The sequence below is a fragment of the Cryptomeria japonica genome, chromosome 9 (assembly GCF_030272615.1).
Source record: "Cryptomeria japonica chromosome 9, Sugi_1.0, whole genome shotgun sequence".
Lineage (NCBI taxonomy): Eukaryota > Viridiplantae > Streptophyta > Pinopsida > Cupressales > Cupressaceae > Cryptomeria > Cryptomeria japonica.
The window spans coordinates 597,111,527-597,128,032 of NC_081413.1; the positions used below are offsets into that span (position 1 = coordinate 597,111,527).

The 16,506-nt window shown below is 34.6% G+C and overlaps 1 protein-coding gene across 3 annotated transcripts in view; it reads left to right on the forward strand.

Moving 5' to 3' along the window:
* LOC131071526 (uncharacterized) overlaps positions 1-16,506 on the forward strand; it is a 297,148-nt gene that overhangs the window by 253,669 nt on the left and 26,973 nt on the right. For 2 of the 3 annotated variants that reach the window (XM_059211079.1, XM_058007425.2), the window contains exons 7-9: positions 4,890-5,062; positions 5,788-5,843; positions 6,231-6,333. In XM_059211079.1, coding sequence (XP_059067062.1) covers positions 4,890-5,062; positions 5,788-5,843; positions 6,231-6,333 — 332 coding nt within the window. The remainder of the gene's footprint in view (positions 1-4,889; positions 5,063-5,787; positions 5,844-6,230; positions 6,334-16,506) is intronic. The other variant, XR_009112532.2, reaches the window with a different exon arrangement.

Below are 16,506 nucleotides of genomic sequence, written 5' to 3' on the forward strand. Positions count from 1 at the left end.
ATATGAATTCATGTAGAAGGTGAAAGTAGTAGAGACGCCTGCAAGTTCACACAAATTATCACTGATGATCTCACCCCAACAGATGTGCTGAGACTGCCTTATTAACATAATAAATTGGTACATCCAAGGTTCAAAACCTTTGGAATGTTCCAATCCCATCATACAACTCAGAAGAGTAATAGTATCACTGATCTCATTCTTGAAATCATATCGATATAACTTTGCCCATCTGGTAAGCGCAGTGAGAGGTTCACGAATCCATTTGTTGATATGACGTTTACAGTCTTTCTCCCTTTTGGCAAAGTATTCAGCTGCACTTTGCTTGGAGATCTCTATATAAATGGTTTCAGAGGGTAGTTTTAAACCCCTCTCTATAGCTTCTGCATCGAGGCGAATGATCACTTCTCCATCATCATTTTTAATAACTCATGTCTCTTTATCAAAATGATGGGCACATGCTAGAACAAATTCCGGTTCTAGGGCAGCAACTGGAAGGGATGCGGCATGATGGATATGGCTGTCCAGCAACCGTTGCATATCCCCCTCCTTCGGATCTTCAATCCTTTGTATGAATTCGGACATGTCAACATGCCCTATCTCAGTATCCTTGATATGATCAAGGGAGGAGGAAACCTGTGACTGAGGGACTTCATTTTGGTATTTGTCATACCTGTATTTCATCTTTTTTGGAGTGGGAGATGATGGTACATCTGTCATCTGAAAACAACTGGGAATGCTGCAATGTAGATCCAAGAGTATCAAGGCAGTATCAAAGTCAGTATCTTTAGACATTTTTACTCCTCCAAATAGGAAAGTTCGACTTTCGTACTTTGGATTTGTGAGAGGAAATATAAGAGGTGGAAAGATAAGCTTTTGACTTATGTCCGGTTTTGAAACATGTTTTGCAAGTACACAAGAGGGAAGTACAAACGTGCAATCGGGTTTCCAAATTCCGAATGCAATTATACTTGCAAAACACAAAGCATGAATAAATGGAAGGAGAATGAATTTTCAGTTTGGAAGTTGGGAAGAACACATTTGCAATCGGTTTTCTAAATACAAATGCAAATTTACTTACAAACTGAAAATCGAAGGAATGGATGAAAAAATGGTATTTAGGCAAGTAGGAAATGGCGACGATGATAAGTACGGATGAAGGAATTGGAAACGGATAGGTAAAAATGAATTTCAAGAAGATCACTTGGAACTTTGCCATGCAAAAATGGGAACTACTTTCAACTTGCAATCCGGATTTCAAAACCCGAAATTGGGAAGAACTTGATTTTTTCGTCATTAAAACTTGATTTTTGGACTAAAGAAGGTTAAGTCTTTGTCCAAAAAGGGAAGAACACGTCTTGAGGTAGAACTTTTCACACTTGCAAATTTCTTTGCAAATTGGGAAGATTGCAAATTTGGAAGAGCACATCTTTCTTATTTTGAAACTTCATTTTTATTTTTTTTATTTTTTTGGACCAAAGAAGGTTAAGTCTTTGTTCAAAAAGGGGAAGAACACAAATTTATCTCTTACTTGCAATCGGGTTTCTAAAACCCGAATGCAAGTAAAGAAGGAGAATTACAAAGGGGAAGAACAACTTTAGTTTACAAATTTCTTTGTAAAATGGGGAATTTCCTCTCATAAACCCGTTATGAACATGAGCAAAACTAAAACTAAACAAGAAAATGCAAGGAAAGAAAAAAGAAAGAAATACAAAAAATAGAAATTACCTTGCAAGGTTGAGAAGAAATCCAAACTTGGAGAATCAACCCAACATGGAAGATGATGCCCTTTAAAGAGAATTTACACAATGGGAAAAACTTAGCCACGCATTGTGACAAAAGCAAAACCGATTTGCTATAAAAATGCCAAGGAAGTAGTTCGAAACTGATTTAATTCATCATTAAATACAAGGCAAAGCAAAAATGATTTAGGATTGAAAGCATACCTTATAGGCGAAGAATGCTTTTTTGGCAAAAAACGTGACTGGTTTTTAGGGCCTTTTTGCAAATCCGAAACCAAAAATGCGCATAAAATGTTTTGATAAATGCTTAGAATCCAACGCATTTATAGTTGAGTTAAAAGCGCCTTAGAAATAGATGGATTGAAACCCCCAAACCATGGCAAATCGCATAAATGCATGATTTAGAAAAAATGCTTTGAAGACAAATGGCGACAAAATGGTTTAATGAATGCATGGAAAATGGGTTTGAATCCTTCAAAGTTGCAGCAAATCCACACTTGGAAGGAATCCCTACATTTCCTGCAAAAAATTGGAACCCAAATCAGCTTGCAATGGCATGGAAGAATTTCGGGTTTTGGAAACAAAACAACAAGTTTGATAAAATGTTCATATTTTTGCCTCTAAGGCAAATTTCAGGCTTTAGAAAAGAAATTACAAGTTAAATTACTTGTAATAGGGAAATAGAATTCCCTTTACAAGTGATTTCACTTAAAACATGTAAAGGGGTTTTAAAATCCCATTTACAAGTTTTATTTTAACTTCATAAAAGTAACTTTAAGTTATAAAGACATGTAAAGGGGTTTTAAAATCCCATTTACAAGTTTTATTTTAACTTAAAGTCAAACTACTGGTAATGGGGGTTTTAAAACCCTCATTACCAATTTTATAAAAACTTGCAGTTGGAGAAAAATTCCCCTACAAGCCAAAAAGCTTCAAGGGGGTTTTGAAAAACAAATTACCAGTTACTGGTAATTATCGAAAAATTCCCCTACATTGAAGCAAAAACATAGCAAACGGACTCGAAACGCGACGAAATTCGAAACGTAGCTTGGGGATGGATCAACGATTGATCCATTCCAAGGATGGGGCGAATTTCTGTCTCAGGAAGCGTGCCATAGAGTAAAAATTTCTATATGATAGTCCAATTTTTGGGGACAACAATGTAAATGACCGGAAGAGCACAACCGGTGGTGCATTCTTTCTAGGAGGAAGACTAGTATCTTGGACCAGTAAGAAACAAACTTGTATTTCTCAGTCTACAACAGAAGAAGAGTATGTGGCTACATCCATGAATTGTACACAAGCTATATGGATGAGACATGTCTTGGAAGGATTCAAGCAAGATATGATAGAACCGGTGATCATACATTGTGATAACACTAGCGCTATAAACATTTGAAAGAACTCGGTACTACATGCTAGGACTAAACATATTGAATTGAAGTATCACTTTTTGAGAGAAAGAGTGCAGGAAAAGAAAGTGAGATTGGAGCATGTGTCAAGTAAGGAGCATTTGGCAGATATATTCACTAAGCCATTGCCTATGGCTACCTTTGAATATCTCAGAGGCAAGCTAGGGGTTATACCCCTACACAAGATCAACTAGAATGCCAGTGATGCATCAATCCAGTGGACTTCTTGAATATCTTTCACTATGGATTGATAAGAAGAGGGCTACTCCTCAGGGGGAGCAGCAGAAATGAAGACAAAAGTTGCCTTTGCACCTTTGGCATTGCTGTCAAAGGGGTAGAAAACAATGACAGGGAGAAGTAATGCAAAGGAGGAGAAGATCAAGTGAAGCACAAATTGGTACAGCATGGCATGATGAGTTCTTGGTATTTGTCGTCAGTTGATTATTTTGGTATTGTATTCTTTTAGTGTTGCCATCAATGCAAAAGGGGGAGAATGTTGGCATATTGGCATAATTGATCATAGAGCATCATATCACAATTATATCATCACCAACAGTCCATCAATATATCATCGACATCCTTTACTAGTACACCATCATCTCTATCAGTTATGCCAATATGCCAACAGATACTCCCCCTCAATCCCATTGGGGTCTCCACTCCTAGACTGATTCTAGTTATCACTATCTCTTGTCATGTAGGAAACTTGATAACAATGAGTTGGTTGAAAGGAATTGGAATCTAACTGCTAGCGTGAATGAGGTTACTAACTATCTAGTTATTAGTGGGGACATATTCACATCTTAAGATTACTTAGGTTCTAAGTTAGTTGTCCTAGGTGGTATTCTAGAAGTTCCTTACAATTGAACCATGTATCATTATTTATTTTTGGTCACTCAGCATTTAATATTTGCTTCATGCATTTAATATTTGTATCAAGGGTAGTTGTCATCCTATCTCATCACCTTGTCTTTATAAGCAAGGGCTCCCATGTACATTTTGTATCTCCATTATCAATATTTAATCAATCTTGAATTGTTGAAGCAATCTATCTTGCTATTCTCTCTTGTGAAAGTTATTTTGGTCTTTCAGAGATCTTGGGAGTGTTGTGGAGTCACCTAATTACTCCAAAACTAACTCTTGATTGTGTTGACTTGGACCTTATTGTTGCACAACTTGCCAAGAAATATCTTTAGATGAGGCAGCTTGTACAATACATGGCTAGTGGAAGTGGCATTGTAACTCATTGTGGTATAGGTGAAATTAAAGCAAATGTTGACTTTGATGCTTTTGATGAAGAGCATAATGAAGATTATTAAATATTGATTGTAATTTTTGTTGTGTATTGACATTTGACAAATCACTGAATTATGAATTTATGAGTGTTTTCATTTTAGCAAATTATGAGATATTTAAATATTTTTTTATTGACAATTATGAGTATCACTGTTTGATACATACATATCCAAACCCATACCTATATCAGTACCAGAACCGGTAGCTTAGTGTTTTAGTAAACAATTTCTTTTGATGGTTGAAACTTGAGAGTGCCTATTTTTGTTCTTTTAAGGAGTAATAAAAATTGTTGTTTTTGTGGTTAAATCCATAGCTTCTTTTCGATGTTTCTCACTCTTTTTCTATAGATTTGGATGTATCAATTAATTGTTTGTCATTTTCAATTTCCATCCAACCTTTTATTTTGTTGTCCCTGACCTATTAATTGTTTTCGTATATGTAGTGGATGAGATGTACCTTGCATCACTAATTAACAAAGGGAGAGAAGTTTACAATAAAGGAAATACTGATCCTACAGCTTTACCAGCGGAAACAATTTTGAAAATGGCAACAATTGATGGTGCCAAAGCAGTCTTATGGGACAAAGAAATTGGATCCTTGGAAGTTGGAAAGAAGGTCAGGCGAGTCCAGTAAATTTCTGTCAATTCCATGATTATGCTTTTTAACTCTCGGTTTTTGTTTCACTATTAGTGTTTCACGAAATAAATAAATAGTTTAGATGAAAACTTTTTAACTCCATATGTAGGTCTTCTTTAATGAAAAGATCATAGATTAGTGTTCTCTGTATTGTTAATCTACAAAAATTTGATTCTCTATGTTTGAAAGTTGAAACTGATTCTGGTTCTATACCTCAATTAATTTCTTACACTCAGGAACATAAAAATGAACCCACAATTATTAACAAAAGGGATATGTAAGAAAAATGCTAGACAAATTTTATTTTATTTGTAAACTATCTCCTTTTGACCATAGTGGAACTTAGTTTCGATATAGATTCCATGAGTCGGGGGTATCTATTGCCTGGCTTACACTTGCCCTTGTTTATTGAGGTAAATCAAACCCAAAATCTTCCCCATTTGTTTATATGGATTTTTTTAGTACAGAAAAGTAATGAGAGTAATCATAATTTTTTTATTTTATCAATATCATTTAAAGCAGTCTTAATTGGGTGTTGTTAACAATTATATCAAATAATGATTTTAGGTACTTCAATTTTGTGTCTTCAAAAATTAAGTTTTTTCCTCCTGAGTTCCTGTGTGCTTGCAATCAACATTAGGAGAAGAATGTCATAGTAATATGATCCAAGATTGCAAGTTAATTGATGTGTTCCTTGTTTGCAGGCTGACCTTGTAGTTATCAATCCGCACTTATGGACAACAATTCCTTTACACGATCCGTAAATTCCTCTTCACAATTTTTAGATGGAATTTCCTCTCTTTTAAATGATAAAAGGACGTCCTATCAGAAAGCTACACAGAATTTGTTGCAAATTTATGCTAGTTTTTCCATAATACATAAAAGAAATGCCGACGTACAGAATAATGCCTTAGTTTTCTTCTCCATGTTACATTTTATCGCACACACAAATTAATTCTGCTTCCGATTTTATCTGGTGGGTACAAAAATGGTGTTCGGATCATGTGCTTGGGGCTAAATTTAACAATTCAGTAATCTCGGGTTACTAACAGTTTTCTTGTTGAAAGTAAATATTGGAACACTACGAAAAATGGTAACGGAGATCTCTGCCTTATGTTTTAATCTTCATGTGTTTTATGGTATGCAGCATTACAAGTCTAGTTTACAGTATGAGGACAGAGAATGTTGACTCTCTGATGTGCAATGGTCAGTGGATCATGCGTAATCGAAAGATATTGACAGTAAATGAGGTATGCATTCAAAATCTGTGTACAAATTATTAAAATAGAGCAAACTTTGCTTTGCTGTAGTGTAGAAAATAGAGTAGGAATATACAGCACTCCAATTTTGAATAGATAGTATAGAACTACTCACAAAAATATAGATATAACTCTTGCCCAAATTTATTTATAACAAGGTGTAATGCACAAGGATTATCCATACAGTAACAGCAATGATACTAGGGCTTATTCCTCACAAACTAGACTTGATAGATTGAAAGTAAACGTTCGTCATATTCTATTCATAGCTAAAACAAAAGAGTTTATTTGACAACCTAGTAAGCTTTGACACCAAAAGAATATTAACCCATAACCAGCACCTTGAAATGAATGCGTAAGACCTGGAAGTGATAGTGTAAAAGAATAGAAGTGTTTATACTTCCCAATGCAAACATTGTTGTTCGTATGTGTAGTCATTCGAAAGGAAATGAAATCTTCTTTGGTATGATAAAGTACACCTACTTATCATTTCTGTGAGCCACATATTCAACTAATATTTCCCTTCTTAACACCTAACATACACCATATATTCTTTTCTTGAAATGCAACTATTTGGCTTTCATGCATATATTTTTTTCCTGCTAAATGATCAATGCATATGCAGGATAAAGATAACAAAAGGGTATTGTGTAAGGATATACCTTGATATTCGTATGAACTATCTGACTAATATCATTATCTTAAAATATATAACCATTGTTTCAATTTCCAAACACAAATTAGTGCAACTTGTTTTCAATGGCTGAAGCAAGATTTAAAGTAAGTTGAGTGTTTTAAAATATATTATATTAAAGATTTCAATTTTATATAGGATTACTGTAAATGATATTCAAATTTATGTTCAAGTGTGAATTTATATATATTATTATTTCTTTACTAATATTTTCTATTTCTTATGTCATAGATTTCTGAAGATTACATTAATTATTTCGATGCATCCTCAGCACTTTGTTTGCATATACTTATAGTTCTATGCTTCACCGATCAAGGCATGCCTTGATCGGTCATGTCTTTTAGACATGCCCGATCAAGACATGTCTTGATCGGTGCATAGACACCGTTTCAATTAATATTACCGCTTATCATATGTTAATGCCGATAACTATCGGTCACGTCATTTCTCTTTATCATGAGTTATACCGATAACTATCGGTCACGTTATTTAACATGCCGATAACTATTAATGATCGGGGCAATGTGAAGTAATATAGTTACCCGATAAATGATCGGGATAAGTTAACAAATAAATGATCGGTATTAACATGCATTTTAGAATGATAACTGTTATAGTTATCATATGATAGCTATGGTAGTTATAATTCTGGTCTGATCACAGCATGAGTAATATTATCGATTATGCATATAAGATGGTTATAACCAGTTCATTTTTTTAATCATGAGGTCTATACTTAAATTGTAGTTATATCGATAAGGTAGATGATTGAATGAGAGATAAATGAAGTCTCTCATTCAATCATTTATCTTACCAAAGCTACTAAGTTTCAACACTCCCTCTTAGCTAGGGAAGATAATTATAGACCCATGAAATAAGCATCATATTTCTCATAATAAAATGTATTATACGACTACATAATACAAAGGATCATATCACATATGCTCGTAACATGAAGCATCACATAATGAGTGACATAGGAATATATCACATCATCTCGTGATATAGATATCACATAACACGTGATATCAGTATCACATAACACGTGATACCTTGGATATAAAATACTTAAGAATGTTGAATTCCCTTATATCCAAGTTATGGCATGTGCACTGACATTACGTCACATAATGTCTACCATAACATATCATGGCACATCCATGAGTCAGAGTGATGCCAAGTCAGCATGATATCAACATTACAAGATCGTCACCTCATAATGTTTAATACAAGTGTTCATAGTCTAAAAGATTGTCACCTTTTAGAATTGTACACAGGGGGTGGAGCCCATAAGGTCATAACACGACAAAAGAAATCTACACATTAAACATCTCATATATTATTATAGATTACAAAAACTGATTATAACTCAATCATACCAAGACCTTTTTTGAAGTGTTCAACTTTTACTCTGGCTAGAGGTTTGGTCAGTATGTCTGCTGTCTGGTCTCCTGTACTGATGTATTGTAACTGAATCACATTTCTATCCACCATATCTTTCACATAGTGATAAGGGATCTCAATGTGTTTGGATCTATCATGAAATACAAGGTTTACGGAGAGTTTTATACAACTCTGATTGTCACAATGAATTATAGTAGGCTTCATTGGTCCTTCAAATAATCCCACAAGTAACTTCCGTAGCCATACAGCGTCTTGTGCAGCCATGGAAGCTGCGATATATTCAACCTCTGTAGAGCTCTGAGCTACTGAAGACTGTTTTCTGCTAATACAAGATATCATGGTTGAACCCAAGCTGAAGCAGCACCCTGAGGTGCTTTTCTAGTCAGTCACACTTCCAGCCCAATCTGAATCAGTGAACCCGTGTAGATTCAAATCAATATTCTCATACTTGAGTCCATAGTTGAGAGTGCCTTGAAGGTATCTCATTATATGTTTTATTGCCATAAGATGAATCTCCTTAGGTTCACACATGAATTGACTCAAGGCATTTACTGGATAACAGATATCATGTCTAGTATTGACTAGATACATTAATGATCCAATCATTTGTCTGTACAGTGTAGGATCCACCAATGGGGAATCTGTTGCTGCCTCCTTCAATTTGTGAAGATTAGTTTCCATGGGAGAAGTCATTGGTCTGCTGTTCATCATGCCAAATCTCTTCAATATGTCTAAGGTGTACTTCCCTTGATTAAGCACAATATGGTCAGAGTTTTCCCAAACTTCCAATCCAAGGAAGTAATGTAGAAGGCCTAAATCCTTCATATCAAACTCCTTCTCAAGGTCTTTCTTACATTGATCAATAAGGTGACTTTCTCCTGGAATCAAAAGATCATCAACATACAAGATCAATATCAACATCTCACCTTTGATTTGTTTGAAGTATAGATTTGGATTTGCATCATTCTTTGAGTATCCTAATCCCATGAGGTAGCTATCAATTCTTTCATACCAGGCCATGGGGGCTTGTTTTAGTCCATATAGGGCTTTCTTTAATCTGCACACATGTGATTTTGCATTGTGAATCTCAAACCCTTCTGGCTGCTCTAAGTAGACTTCCTCCTCAATTTTCCCATTCAAGAAAGCAGTTCTTACATCCATCTGATGGACTTTCCATCCTTTGGCTGCTGCAATGGCTAGTACTGTTCTGACTGAGGTGTATCTAGCAACTGGAGCAAAAGTCTCATCATAGTCAATTCCCTCCTTTTGTGAGAACCCTCTGGCTACAAATTTGGCTTTATGTTTCTCTATGCTACCATCTGCAGCATGTTTGATTTTGAATAGCCACTTGGATGAAACAACAAATTTTCTTTTTACTCTAGGAACAATTTCCCAAACATCATTGTTTAAGATGGATTGATATTCCTCTGACATGGCATCTTTCCATACTTGGTGTTTGAGTGCTTCTGATACATTAGAAGGTTCTGATTTGGAGAGATCATTCATTAGGGCTACATAGCTAGTGAATCTTTGGGACCTCTTACTTTCTCTAAAGGTCCCTGAAGGAGCTACAAAATTCCTTGCATCTTCCATTGTTTTGTGAACCCATAGTGGTCTTTTCTTAGGGTTTTCCTAGTGTGGAATCTGAACTTCATTCTCATTCTCTTCTGAATACTCCCTCTGAACCTTAGGAACAAGATCCTTTTCTAGGTCTGAAGATGGAACATAAGTCTCTGACTCAATAGAGTATCTAGCCCTTTTGAAGGCTATGTCTTCTTCAAATAGTACATCTCTATTGTGTTTAATATTACTATGTCGAGGTACAAATATTCTATAGGCTTTAGAAGTTTCACTATACCCAACAAAGATTCCTTTTCTTCCAGAAGGTTCTAGTTTTGTTCTTTTCTCTTTAGGTATATGAATATAAACAGGGCATCTGAATATCCTAAAGTGAGTGATATCAGGTTTTATACCTGTGAAAACTTCTTCAGGGGTTTTATCTTCAATGTGGGAGTGAGGGCATCTATTTTGTATGTATACAACAGTGTTGGAGGCTTTTGCCCAAAGATGAGTTTCTAAGTTTTGGTCAAGAAGCATGGCTTTGGCTACCTCTACAATGGTTCTATTTTTTCTCTCAGCAACCCCATTTTGTTGAGGGTTGTAGGGGACAGTGAACTCCCTCTTAATCCCAACATCTTTACAAAATTCTCTAAAGATGTTTGAGGTGTATTCCCTCCTATTATCAGTCCTTAAGGTTTTTATTTTCCTTTCGGAAGAGTTTTCAAAGAGGGATTTGAATTCCTTAAATCTCTTGAGAATCTCTTCCGATTCTTTATGTTTAAGAAAATAGATCCAAGTCTTCCTGGAGAAGTCATCAATGAATATTATATAGTAAAGAAACCCCCCTAATGATGGTATAGACATTGGCCCACATAGGTCAGAGTGAACTAGCTCTAAAACATTGCTTGTTTTCCTAGAACTATTCTGAAAGGAACTCTTAGTATTTTTGCCTAGGGCACACCCCTTACATGTACCAGAATGGTATTGTTTTAACTTAGGCAAACCAGTTACTAATTTTTCCATTGAACATAAAGCACAAAAGTTTAAATGACCTAATCTTCTATGCCAAATTTCGTTTGAATCTGTAATCTCATGAAGTAGGGCTAGGTTAGATTCAGTACATACCTTGTATAAATAGCCTTTTCTATGTCCTAGGGTTGTAGCCTTCTTGATGGAAGAGTTTTGTGGCCATAATAGAACTTTACTATTCATGAATGTTATTTTGTACCCATCATCTTCAAGTGCGGATACGGAGATTAAGTTCCTCTTGATGCCAGGAACATATAGGACTCCAATGAGTTGAAGAGACATGCATGTCTTCAACTTGATTGTGTAGGTACCGACGCCTTTCACTGGATGTGTAGAGTCATCACCAATGGTTACTTCCTCATCAGTTTCTTCTGCCATGGAATCCAGTAATTCTCTATACCCAGTGATGTGTCTTGAAGATCCACTGTCAATGATCCAAGTGTTAGATTTATTGGACACTTGACTGGAGAGAGAAGAGTAGAATACATGCATCTCGGAGTCATATTCTTCCCCTTTAACTTTTGCAAATGTAGCTTGTTGTTTGATTCTATCTAGACATCTTGCTGCATAGCGTCCATATTGATCACACCTAAAGCACTAAATGTGAGAGTTGTCTCTTTTAGATGACCTTTTGTCATGTCGGTTCTTTCTCTTCTGGAAGTGTTTCTTCTTGTTTTTCTTGTTGGAGTTGGTATTTAAAACATGGAGATCTTCATCTATATTATTTTGTTTGATCCCCTTCTTATTTAGCCTTGACTCTTCTTGAAGACAATCTTCTCTTAGCCTATCAAATTTTGGATATTTATCTCTTGCACTGATGCCTTGGACGAATGTCTCCCATGTATTAGGCAACCCATCTAGAGCAATGAGCATTAGCTCTTTGCTCTGGATCTCATATCCAAGTGTTGCCAGTTCATCCCTTAGGGCTGATATCCGCATAAAGTATGCATTGATTGACTCCCCTTTGTTCATACTTATATGATTTATTTCTCTTTTTAGAGCCAGAGTTCTACTTGCATTATTTATTTCAAATGCACTTTCGAGTGATTTGAACATATGATAGGCAGTTTCATGTTTTGTTATTATTGGCATGATATGATTTCTTACTCCGTCGACTATGATCTTCATAGCTTTTTCATTTCCCTCGACCCATGTTGATTTGTCAGGTTCATCCTTTGGTTCTTCAGATTCAACTTTAATAAATGATTCAACCTTGTTTTCTTTTAGAATCATTTTAATTCTAAGCTTCCATGCTGAGAAATTGTCGCCTCCTTCAAGTCTGTCCTCAAATCTGATAGCGTTAGCCATGGGAAATATGATGTTTATATCTTCAGTTTGAACTTCTCAAATTTGAATGTTTTAGGTTCGATCAGCGTGGCTCTAATACCATGTAAATGATATTCAAATTTATGTTCAAGTGTGAATTTATATATATTATTATTTCTTTACTAATATTTTTTGTTTCTTATGTCATAAATTTCTGAAGATTACATTAATTATGTCGATGCATCCTCAACACTTTGTTTGCATATACTTATAGTTCTATGCTTCACCGATCAAGACATGTCTTGATCGGTGCATAGACACTGTTTCAATTATATTACCACTTATCATATGTTAATGCCAATAACTATCGGTCACGTCATTTCTCTTTGTCGTGAGTTATACCGATAGCTATCGGTCACGTTATTTAACATGCCAATAACTATTAATGATCGGGGCAACGTGAAGTAATATAGTTACCCGATAAATGATCGAGATAAGTTAACAAATAAATGATCGGTATTAACATGCATTTTAGAATGATAACTATTATAGTTATCATATGATAGCATTAATCAATGCTATCATATGATAGCTATGGTAGTTATAATTTTGGTCTGATCACAGCATGAGTAATATTATCGACTATGCATATGAGATGGTTCTAACAAGTTCATTTATTTAATCATGAGGTCTATACTTAAATTTTAGTTATATCGATAAGGTAGATGATTGAATGAGAGATAAATGAAGTCTCGCATTCAATCATTTATCTTACCGAAGCTACTAAGTTTCAACAATTACAATGAAAATGTTTATATGGAAGTAAAAATCAAATGGAAAGTGAAAATATTAGAAGTTAAGAATTAGATTTTATTATTTTAGGTATGAGATTGATAGGTGGAGAATTTGTAACAAGGGGTTGGTGGAGTTAGAATGAAATTACATCATGGATTCTTTAATCTATGATGAGTTTCATATCAAGTACAGAGAAAACTTTAATGTAGACAACCTATCTTGTTTAAGGAAATGAATTTTACACACAAATACAAATTTGTTTTTCTCTCATTTTAATTTCCTTCATTTGAGAGTGTTGCAATTCATTTCAGCCATGCCAAAACATTGTTTGACTTCCCTTCTTTTCTTGAGTTTCCTATGTGTTTAGGCCATGGTTGCCAAGAGATTGGTATTAATACTAGTAGAGGAGACTAGTACTGGTACAAGTACCAGTACATCTATTTTTGAAAAATAAGAGACAGGGTACTTGGAGATGCCATTTTTCTAATATAATTTAGTAAATTTATAAATTAGCTACATTAAAACTGAAAATATCATGACATTGAACTTTCAAAACAAGATCACTAGTAAAGCTTAACATTAACTTTAAAGATTGAACACACAAATGCCATTGTGTCAAAGAGTTAAGAAATCATACTACATATTTCTATATTTGATATTACATATTGAAATTCAGAAATGTTGATAACCTAATAGATTTATACGTGTACGAAAAATAAAACTTAGAAATCAGAAATCTATTGTCCACACTTCCATGTCATTGATTTGTAGGTCCTCAACTATGATGTTCTTTAAATACTTATCATTCTCGAGCTCAAATTCCTTCGTTGGTAGTAGAACTAGGGGTAAATCACTGAGGCCATCTGCTTCAACCACTTCATCCTCCAAGATTGCAAGTTCTCCATCAGGTGAAATTTGGTCCCATTTTGCTGAAGAACCCTCCTCGTACCTAGGCTTTTCATGAAAGAGAAGGCAAAATGAGCTATGAATGTACTGTTACTGAAATTTTCATTATATTTACAATTCAATGGAAAATATTAGTACCTAGGCAAAGATTAGTGTCACATAAGTGAAATCTTTCAATTGTTATTTTATTCATTATATTTTATACAGTTGAAATGATTATGAGAAGTAATCTACAGAGCAAAAGAAAGGATTACGAGAAGTAATCTACAAATAAATTTTCTCTCACACAAGACTGTGAGAGTAATCCTTACTTTCCTATGCAAAGGAGAAAAATGAATTAATAAAGCAAATGCATAGATAAGAAAGGAACCAGCCATTGCCTGGGGGTATATGGCTGGTGTAAATCTGCTCTCGAAGTCCAGGTCTGCATTTTTGAAATCCGTTCTCCTCTAGTTTCCTCCTTGTCCTGAAAAAGTCAAATGGTGAAGTGGGTTAGATCAAAAGATCTAAGCAATGACTAGATGTCTACTTATCTTACCTATACATTTGCATCATTAATCAAGATCCCCTCATCACAAAAAAATAAACATCTTGGAAGACAAATAAGAAAAGTTCATCTTCATTCCTTGAAGAATTAGTGTTTTTCTAACTGTTTGTTTAATGTGCAAAGACAGGTAAAGAATTGCAATTTCAGAGGGTTTATTATGAGTGGGGTTAAATGAGGCTCCCACGAGGGTTGAGCCCAGCTCATAAAAAACTATGTGATTGTTCAGAGGATACTTGCAGGTATACACAGGAAACATGAAATGGTGTAAAGGCAGCCATAGAAATGCAGAAAGGGAGCCTAAGTTTTGAGGTCTGAAAGAATATGCCAAGCAATCATCAATATTGCAAATGGAAAGGAAAACCACATCTATACTGGAAGCATAAGGATAATCTAAAGCTATGATAGCTGATTCTAATGCAACAGTAAAGGGAAAGAGAAAATTCGTAAAAAATTGGTGCAAAAGTGTACAAGGTAACCAAGTTTCAGACTTGCTCACTGTGATGGTAAAAAATCTTCAGGAAATCAAGCAAGTTTAGCAAGTTTGTCAATAAGGAATAACTTCAGAGTTTACCATACAAAACTACAGAGTTTCCTTCTTCAAAGATACCATAAAAAACTCATAAAGTTTGCAGAGAGGGTTATGTGAAAAGCATAATTTACAAATCCTATCCCAATAACAGAGATTTCCATTTAAAAAACAGCAGGGAATGTCATAAGATTTTCAAAGGTACAGATTTTTCTTCTATCCAAAATTCCTTTTCGAAAAAGCAGTAAAACCATGTATTTCCTCATTTACTTTTCCTGCAGAAAGTTCTCTGCGTAAAAAACCTCTTCAACAGATTTTCCATCCAAAGGAAATTTACAGATTTCCATTTTCAAAAAGGTGCAGAGACAACAAGGGAAATATAAAACAAAAGCCCCAATTTCCTTTTCAAAAAATGCAAATAACCCAGAAATTATGGAATGTATGCATAGTTTTTTCCAAAAAATGCGAAAACCCCACTATCAGAGCTCGCGCCAAACACAAATGTCGGGTTCCAGCAAAATATAAAGGAATTTCAAAAGTTTTCAAAAATTTCAGAATTTACTGTACAGAAATGCAAGAGTTTCTTCCTAACATTCGCCAAAAGTTCCAAAAAAAAAAATCAGAGATTTCACAGAGATTTTTTGAAGAACAAAGAGGGAAAGAAGAAAAGTCTTCGGGATAAATGCGTTTTTTATGAAATACCTCTCATTCTCTATAAACATGGAGTGATGCCGCGGTTTTAGAGAAAACCCTTATGATTTCCAACGCATGAGAAGACCTATTAAGTCCCAGAAAACGGATGCATAGAAGGAGTCAATGCGCAAAACCAATTCCCATCTCCATGTTTGAACCCTAGCAACTCGGCCCATTTACCTCTTCAGCGGTGAAAGAAAAACTTGGAATTGCAAAATGAATAATGATTTTAGGTTTTCCATCGCATTTCCCTTATTTCCCCTTTGCTCGATTTTTATGGGATTGTATTTTTAAAATGCAAAGAGATTAATGCATGGTGGTCGAGGTTTTCATAAACTCCCACTTAGATTTTTATTTTAATGATAAGCTTTGCCAAGCCGTGGGGAGGCTTAAAACCCCTAAGTCTTTTAGACTTATCAAAACAAAAAAGATGTATATTAATTAATTATTTAGTAACTATATAAATGTTGTAAAAAATTGCTATTTTCTAAACAACATTTATATAATTAATAAATATTTAATTAATTATTTTTGCACATATTAATTTCCTAGCTATATTCTTAAAAGGAAATTAAAATTTCTTGCATCTTTTAACTCTAAGGTTCAAAACTTTTCTTCCATATACACATGACAATGTAAAATGAATATTTAATTGGATGAGTTATAAATCCAATTGATATTTATTATAATTGTGTTTTTTAAAAAAAAAAAAAAATCATTTCCAATATGCACATGGAAGGAAAA